Source organism: Branchiostoma belcheri, unplaced genomic scaffold (genome assembly GCF_001625305.1).
Source record: "Branchiostoma belcheri isolate BF01 breed outbred unplaced genomic scaffold, Haploidv18h27 scaffold4, whole genome shotgun sequence".
Classification (NCBI taxonomy): domain Eukaryota; kingdom Metazoa; phylum Chordata; class Leptocardii; order Amphioxiformes; family Branchiostomatidae; genus Branchiostoma; species Branchiostoma belcheri.
This window is the reverse complement of record NW_017804020.1, coordinates 7,758,529-7,767,813: the sequence shown is the minus strand read 5'-3', so window position 1 is coordinate 7,767,813 and position 9,285 is coordinate 7,758,529. Positions and strand designations below refer to the sequence as shown.

The 9,285-nt window shown below is 39.6% G+C and overlaps 1 protein-coding gene across 4 annotated transcripts in view; it reads right to left on the bottom strand.

The window, feature by feature from the left end:
- Positions 1–9,285, bottom strand: part of LOC109477093 (kinesin-like protein KIF16B) — a 105,152-nt gene that overhangs the window by 45,783 nt on the left and 50,084 nt on the right. For all 4 annotated transcript variants that reach the window (XM_019778135.1, XM_019778139.1, XM_019778137.1 and 1 more), the window contains exons 17-22: positions 6,626–6,745; positions 3,947–3,998; positions 3,077–3,214; positions 1,767–1,849; positions 716–822; positions 472–525 (exon numbers count right to left, since the gene is read on the bottom strand). In XM_019778135.1, the coding sequence (XP_019633694.1) occupies positions 472–525; positions 716–822; positions 1,767–1,849; positions 3,077–3,214; positions 3,947–3,998; positions 6,626–6,745 (554 nt within the window). The remainder of the gene's footprint in view (positions 1–471; positions 526–715; positions 823–1,766; positions 1,850–3,076; positions 3,215–3,946; positions 3,999–6,625; positions 6,746–9,285) is intronic.

The following is a 9,285-nucleotide window of genomic DNA, read 5'->3' as shown; positions in this document are numbered from 1 at the left end:
CTGATGCGCGCGTGCGAATAAAAAAAAAGTTTTGCAAAAAAAAAAAGTTGCTTTCACTATGAAATCTACGTGGTCATGAAGGTTGAACAAATGGCACAGAATATGTTATGGCAAATAATCTACTCTTCGAATTCATTTCTTTACATTTTTGTCTTTTTTCCTTTGATTTTGGCATTCTACGACATTGGTATCGTTTCTAAATGTTCTCCTTGCAACTTACGGTATATTTTTGCTCGTTTACCAACTGTTTTTGCACGATTTACAGTATGATTGAAAACTTTTTTTTTTTTTGGAAACGGCCGAAAATTCATGCGCGCGCGGATGTCATCCATATAATCAAATCAACATGGCCTAAGTTGAAACTATATGTACGTAAGACAACTATTCAGGCAAATAACAGCAGTCAAGTAGGCATTAGCTTGAATAATAAAGACAGTAGTGACTTTTGATGTTGTCACAGCCTTAAGTTACCTTTTTTCTTCCAGTTTTTCCAGCTGTATTCTATGCTTTCTTTCCAACTCCATTCTGTAAAAAAAATATAAATTAAATATCCCCTGATTACTAATTGATTAAAAAATGTAAGAAACATCAAATCAGAGAGCAAAGAGACTTTCCTACAAACTAATGAGTTAGGTAAACTTTATGCATTTGCTTTGCAAATGTTACCTTAAGTTTCTAGTTAAAAGACAGAGTTAACGTTCTACATGTATCTTACCCAGGGTTGAAGAGCATGGCAGGGTTAAGGTTCTCATCTATAGCTGACAGGTCAGTCATGGAGTGGCTCATCTTCAGATCAGGATAGGTGTCAGCTGGGGTCAACGACTGTCAACAGAAGGGTACAACACACATGTATCAACCAGCCTGGAAACTACATGTACAATGACAATATCCCATGTTTGGGACTGCACCCTTATCACCTTCACCGTGTCACAGAGCGGCAAGAAGTAGTTACAATTGAGAATTCATCCTTGTGGCACAATACAGCAAAGAGAGAGCACTTTAGTCTTTAGAAGTTGCTCTCTTAAGAAGGCAACAGAGCAGCATACATGTGACATTTAAAGGCATCCAATGCACTTTCAGGACAGCAAATCTGGAAATATTCTGAATAAGGCATACTGTACACATTGACACATTTTGCATCAGTATTTCAAAACTTTGGGCATTTAAAACAGCGCAAAACAAGCCCCAAGATGAGCCATTAATATTTTTTAAGGTAAAGTTTGTCTGGTGCGAGTAATTTTCAATGTTACCTGCACCAGTGCAAGTACAGTCAACCCTGCCATGGAGACCACCTCTTCAAGCAGGCCACCTGTCCATGGTGACCGCTTTTTCTCGGTCCCAAAAATTTTCCCCACTGATGCAAGCGTAAAGCATTGACCGATACCTGCCCATGGTGACCACATCATTTTCGATCATGTTGATTATTGATGATAACTAATGAGAAATCATGGAGAAACCAGACAGTTTTCCTTGACTGCTGGATGATGTTTTTGTTCGACGTAAATCCCATGTGCCACCCTCCCCCCATGCATTCACCACTGAACTGAAGATGCTTACAGCATTTGACAATAAAACATCTCGACTTGGAAACAATTTATGCCTCAGTCACATTGTGAAGTGACCCTCTTCAAGGAGACCACCTGTCCAAGGTGACCACTTTTCTTTGGTCCCCTGGGTGGCCGGCTTGGACAGATTTGACTATATGCAGAAACAAAGTGTTTCGAGCCCTGGATGTTTTTATTATAAGTGCTGGTATGTCCTCTGACCTTTCTCTCTGCCCTGAGCTTGGCTGCCTCTGCAGGATGGTTGAACCTGAACATGTTGGTCCTGCCCAGCAGGATCACAGCACCTGGACAGACAACAAAGTTACATGGTGACATGAAGGGCTGCGTACCTTTTCGTAACATCAGGTACAGGTACAGGTACAGAGGTCCGGACCTGTACCTGTACCTGAAAATTCACGCGCGTCACATGTTCTTCTAACTGAAATTCTTCAATAATGACAGAAACATGAATAAAGTGTTGACAATTTGTCCTGTATCATTCAATATAACCATGGATGATATAACTAGGTTTCCTATCTCACTTCTCACTAGTCCTCAGTCACCCTCTTAGTGACCCACGCTTACTGAACTTGGGACAAAACGTCATAATCTCTTTATTTTAATGCTGGATGTTCATTTTCCTGGCAGGCCTCCTTGTGTGTAGTGATCAAGTATAAATTTTTGTTCCGGTCCGAAAAACTGGTCCACCGACGTTTTGTTTTTTTTCGGACCAGACTGATACTATTTTTCCAGTCCGTACCGGTCCACCTGGACCGGTACACAGCCCTAGTGACATGTTCTCACAATCATATACATCTCCATTACCAGTCCTATATTGATGATAAACCAGATAGAGAATGTGATAACAATATACCTACAAATGTATAATTATAGTAATACGCCACAAAATACTCAAGAAACTGGATATAATTTTGGAAACTATCAGACATTTTAGGAATCATCAACTGTCTTCATCTCAACAAATTTATAACGATGAACTATTAATTGATATGCAAATAGAGTGAAGACAAGTTTTTGATAGTTCATACCTATAGCAATATAACAATAGTCTAAGAGTAATAAACTAATATTGACCTAATAATAATAGTATATAGCTATAATATACAAAATGTATAACAACCTTGCAACCCTTTTTCCCTAAAAACAACGAGACCAAAATTATACATTTTACAATGTAGGCTTGACTATTTGTTTTTGTGCACAAAAATCTGTTGGTGTTTGTTTCTAAAACACTGTCCATTCCAAAACATGTTTTGGAATAACATGACATTGGATGCATGTCGAATTCCAAAACGTGTTCCATTCCAAAATATGACTTGGAATACTTAAAGGCAGAATGCACTATTCTGCACATGATTGTATTCCAAAATTTGATCCAAACATGTTTGCAATAACATGTCTTGGAATGCAACAAGAGCCTGAGGTGCAAATCCTACTACATGAAAGTTCCAGACAAAACAGGAAGAGACACGGAGGTTAGTGTGTGGTTACAGTGTGGGTGATGTTTGTACCTTGGTTAAGCGGAGTTGGCTGGTTGACAATATCCCCATTGACGGAACAGAGGGCGTTGTTGTTGGGTAGCAGGGTGACCTTGCCATTGCTGTTCTCAATCTCACAGTGATTACTCTCCAAGTCCACGCCCCACAAGACTATCGGATTACACAAGGGAAAAACACACCTTTACTGAGCAGGCAGTAAACACAATCAACCCTTATGTCACACCAATTTAATTTGTTGGTTCTCTGCTTATTTCAGCTTATTTCAGAAAAAACATGAAGCGTTAGGGCAAAAAAAATAAAAACAGGTCAAGGCATCCTAATATAGCCCTAAATGCTATAATGATAGGAGCCATGAAGTCAACACAAAAGGCTGGATTAATATCTAAACAATGAATTTTGAACTTAAAACCACTGCATTGATTGATGGAAAAACAGTAACAACTAGGAAGAAAAGGTCTTTCCTCAACTGTTTGGGGCAAAATATGAGTATTTTTCAGAATCTTTCTTTTTCTTTTTGCAAATCAGAAAAAAATGAAGAGGCAAATCCGAGAACCAACAAATTGAATTGGTGTGGCCCTACTGAGGAAAGTGGCTGTCTTCTGATTCACACCCACATGTCACACATCAACTATTAAGATTTCATCTTTAACATAAACAACCTGATAAGATAATGCTTAATGACACTGCAAGACAATCAAGACCATTCTATTTTATGTATGTTGTAACTAAATAATAAGTATTTCACAACTCCAATGTGTTACATTATGCAAGTCATGTAAATCTGTTTGAAAATACAGGTAAGACCTTTTTAAGCACTTTTCATACATTATTGTAGCAAAAGTAGTCTTAAAGTCATCATGTAATGTTGCATGTCTTTCTTACTTATATCAGGTTTGGGGTTGGCATCCTCTCTGCCAATCAGGGTCTTTCCCTCCTGAAGGAAAAGGCAATAAGAAATAATAATTATCACATGTTTTGGATAACTATGTACATGTACATAACGATAATTATCACATACTGTACATGTACATTTTGTACATAACGATAATTATCACATACTGTACATCATGTATATAACGATAATTATCACATATTGTACATGTACATAACGATAATTATCACATACTGTACATAACAATAATTATCACATACTGTACATGTACATAACGATAATTATCACATGCTGTACATGTACATGTACATGTACATAACGATAATTATCACATATTGTACATGTACATAATGATAATTATCACATACTGTACATAACGATAATTATCACATACATGTACATAACGATAATTATCACAGCTGTACATGTACATGTACATAACGATAATTATCACATACTGTACATGTACATAACGATAATTATCACATATTGTACATGTACATAACGATAATTATCACATGCTGTACATGTACATAGCGATAATTATCACATGCTGTACATGTACATAGCGATAATTATCACATACTGTACATGTACATAACGATAATTATCACATACTGTACATAACGATAATTATCACATACTGTACATGTACATAACGATAATTATCACATACTGTACATGTACATAATGATAATTATGTCCTACCTGGGCCGCGATTACGTTCGATACGGGTGTTTCGGCCCGTGTGATAACTAGCGGTACGGCCCGGGGGTTCTTAACGCGTACGGCCCGGGGCTTCCAAATGTTCCATAGAACGATTTGAACGCGTTTCGCCCTAACCGCGTGCAACGCTTTTGAAAATTCGAATGCAAAATTCGGACGTTGGAATTGATGTTGTTGCACTTTTTCGGTTTAGGGACACCAACTTTCTGCTCATTTTGCATTGAAAGGCGTGTTTTCTTGGGTGGGTATGACATAAATAAAATACAACACGGTGTATTCCGCATCACCCTCGGTCCCAGCCCTCCCGCGGATCGGATCTCCCTCCGGCCTTCGGCCGTCGGGCGATCCGACGCGCGGTCGGGCTGGTACCTCGGGCGATATGGAATACCCCGTGTTGTATTATATATTTATCACATACTGTACATGTACATTATAAACGATAATTATACTGTACATGTACATAATGATAATTATCACATATTGTACAATAAATGTACATAATGATAATTATCATATACTGTACTGTACAGCACCGGGCGATTCTTCCAATTTTTAGACTGTAAGCCATGACATTGTGAGATATTAGACGTTGACGGTTATATGGCGAAGAAATACAAACTACTGTTACACAGTAACAGCCTCCATGCTGACTGCTTTTCCAAGGATAACGCTTGTCAACTTTAGCAGCTGCGGAGAAAAGACATCTGTTCTGACCTGGATTTCAGAACTGTCACCTATTTCAGGAATTCAATGGTAATGTTGATAGAGGAGATAAGACGGTCTACAAGGCCTCAATTGTTGGGCTGTTGACGTACGAGCGCACACAGAGGTGGTCTGCTTCAAAGCCACAGAGACAATTAGAGCGGTTCTCATGCCTTCTAGCTGTTGTACCACAGGAAGCTGCTACAGTCTAAGAATGCATTACATAAGAGAGGTACATGTACATGTACAGGGGCAAGCTAAAGTAAAGCCCCCATCACACATAGCCGTCCAAGGCCTTCTGATCTCACCTACCATTTCGGAAGAACCCCCCCACAAGGCTCAAAGGTCCACTTTTTGGTCCACTTTTTATGTAAAGGTCCACTTTTTGGTCCACTTTTCATGTAAAGGTCCAAGATTTTTCTTGAAAAGATGGACTGGAATCGTAGAAAAACTGCTCCCTTTGTCATTGAATAAAAATTTATCTCTGATTTTTTCTTGGAGATCCTCTCAAAAATACACGAAATGCCATTTTAGAAGGTTCATTTTTCAATATTTTCCGGGGGAGCATACCCCCCGAACCCCCTAGGAAATTCGCGCCTACGGCGCTCGAGGTCCCCTCAAGCAGTGAGAAGAACCCCCCAATTCAAAATCCTGGCTATGGGCATGCCTACCCTTCCCCACACCATGGTCAGGAGTTAGGCTCACTTTAGACTGACGATGATACATGTAGACGACCATTGACGTCCCTGGTCAAACGTGTCTAGTGCGATCCCCTACCACCGGTACGAACCGATCCGCTGATCCACATACATGTACTATATACAGGGCTCAAAATTCATTTTTGGAAATAGGTGCACTGGTGCGCCCAACCTAAAAACTGGGTGCACAAAATATTTTTTGGGTGCACCATATAAAATGAAACCTAATTCTTATTGCTCCTCTTCTGAGTTTGAATCTGAAATGGGAGCTAACAAAGATTTTATTTTTTACTTACACTTGTAGGTCAAGTTTGTATTACATCTTGTATTACATTATAATACTATTAAACATTTAACATGTACATAAGTACAAAAATAGCAAAAATATTTGGGTGCACCAGTGCACCCACAGAAAAAAATTGGGTGCACATTTTGGGTGCACTAACTTCACTAAGGTGCACATGCACCCAGCATTTCGAACCCTGATACAATAAGCATAGGTGTACAATTATCTGTGGTACATGTATAACATGATGTCCTGACCTTAAGCCTGTAGAGTGTGATTCCTGTACTGAGCAGGTCATCATCGATGCCGATGAGGTGTGGGAGTTCTGAGTCCAGTACCACCCCGTATCCCTCCTTCCTCAGGGCCAGGGTCTGCTCCTGTATGTCAAAAAAACAGGTGTTTTTCACAGCGTAGGGGTCGGGTACAGAAGGGCAACTTTCTGCGGCACAAGTTGTGCATCGAGTCCCCAAAACATGACCACAATAGGGGTCTGAATTCCCCCCCCCCAAAAAAAAAAATTTGTAACTACATGTAGTAACCCCAAGACACTATTTCCTGCTTATAAATGGGGGACAGATCTTGTTTTCCCCTATGTTATAGCAGACTTAAAAATATCGGAGTCCATTCTAAAGTTATATTTTCATTTTTAAAAAGTTTTATGAAGGCTCTGCCCCCAAAAAAGACCCCAATGCTGGTTAAATGACAGTGTAGGGGCTAAATCACAGTGTAGGGGGTCCTAATCAACAGGTGTTTCCAGCATGAAGACCAGATGTACATGCAAGCAAAAACATGACGGTGCAAAAAGTTGGTACTATGCACACGAGCATACGATAAGTACGTACATTTTGTACATCAATTTTTTCCTTTGAAAAAGAATACGTTCAGATACCTACGTACCAAAAATGATGAAAATACATTGTTCCTATCTGGACTTATTGGCTTTCAAAGATTTTGCCCGAAAGTCCCCTGCAGTTCCAGAACAAGCTGCTAGGGGGACCAAACCCACACCACTTATTCCTGACAGGAAAAGCTATCTGTCAAGAAGAATTCAAGACCATAGCATGTTCAGGACAAAAGATACAAAAACCGGAAGTTCTGCTGCAGTACCAAGGTCATCCACCAGGAGGCCCATATTTATTTCACTCCATACTTAAGTATGGAGGGAAATACTGTTTTTACTGATGATTCTCCTCCTCCTTCTTCTTCTCCTCCTGCCATTTCTTTAAATTGATTCAATTCCTTCATTTTTGGGCCAAACGACCTGGAATTTCGTATAAAGGTAGAGTGGGTAAATACCCCTAGGCGTTTTTTATTTTTTTGATACAAGCTTTTACAATCGTTTTATTTGCGTTTTTAGCTGTTCCCATAGGAAAGTACTGTGGGGCGTACGCGCGTGACGTAATAAGAAAGGAATTCGGGGGCGGGCCCAAATATGGGCATGCAAGCATGAACCTGACGCAGCCTAATCTTTTCTTCTTGCTGATTGGCTGTTGGATTTGATTGGATTAACTCAATTAACACCTGTTCAAAGCCATTCCATTTTGACAGTATGAACTCAAGTGTTTTGGTAGGTACAGCACAGGCCGTTCTGCGGGAGAGTGCAGGACGCTGTGCGGGACTTCCCTCGGGAGAGTGCGGGACGTCCTCCGGGAGAGTGCGATACGTTCTGCGGGAGAGTGCGGTACGTCCAGCGGGAGAGTGCGGTACGTTCTGCGGGAGCCAGACATTTTGCTCTTCTCTGTTGGAACAACGCAAGTTGGAGGTCAATGACCTGCGCCCGGCGTGTAAACAAGATTGGACAGGGAGCGGCTGTAATATCAAAGGAGCCGGCGGCTTCTGCTAGCCGGGTTGATAGTTAAGTAACATCAAGGTGGTTCAAAAGCAAACCTGATAAAGAAGGAAACCCCGTAGTTAATAGTTGAAAGTCTTGGTGGCTTGAGGCGATCGATACCGCCATGCTGTTTACTTTATATGACATACAATGCAGTGAGTGATGTGTATCGCAACGAGTTAGCTCGGTTGGTAACGCGCCAGACGGCAATCCCAGAAATTGTGAGTTCGAACCCCAGTGCATCGGATATTAACATTTTAAACAATTTTATCATTTTTAACAATTTTATCAGTTTTAACAATTTTATCAGTTTTAACAATCTTAACAATCCTGCATTTTAACAATTTCAACTATTTTTTTTTAATTTTCGTTGTTTTGCTTTTAACATTCAAAAACTGATTGTTCTTACTCAAGAATGTCAATAACTTAGAATGTTAGTCTTTTGTATTTTTCCAACATACAAACCAAAATCACTTTGATGTTGTCACAAAAGTATGGAGCTGACAAGAGAGAATGAGTACGGTACTCTGCCAGTGTGAAGAATCTACAGAGGTATTACCAGTCACTAGTAGCAAGAGATAGACCACATTGAATGATGACGATGAGGACGAATCATATGGAGTACTATCATAGCTTAGTACAGAAATTGTACTGCTTTACTTTACTTTACTTTCTTCACTCTGTACATGCAATTAGCTCACTGGCATGATTTTAAAAATAAAGGTTATGATAATCATATTATATGTATAGCTTATTCAATGTATGGCTTCATAGTTTATGTGATTGTTAATAAGGCCATGTTGATTTGATTGTATGGATGGCATCTGTGCGCGCATCGGTTTTCGTTAATTTAAAACTAAGTTTACGACATTCATACAAAACATCTGGAAACTAAGCAAACATACTCTGTAAATTGATTACTGTAATTCCCGATTTTTTTTTCACTGTACCGAAACGTAACGCAAGCAGGAGGTCAATGTTCACGGTTTTCACTGTCACCTCTGTACCGTGAACTTATCTTTACAGTTAGGAAATAATTCCTGGACTTTCTTTTTCCTGCAACTGTCACCACCGTGAATATATAGT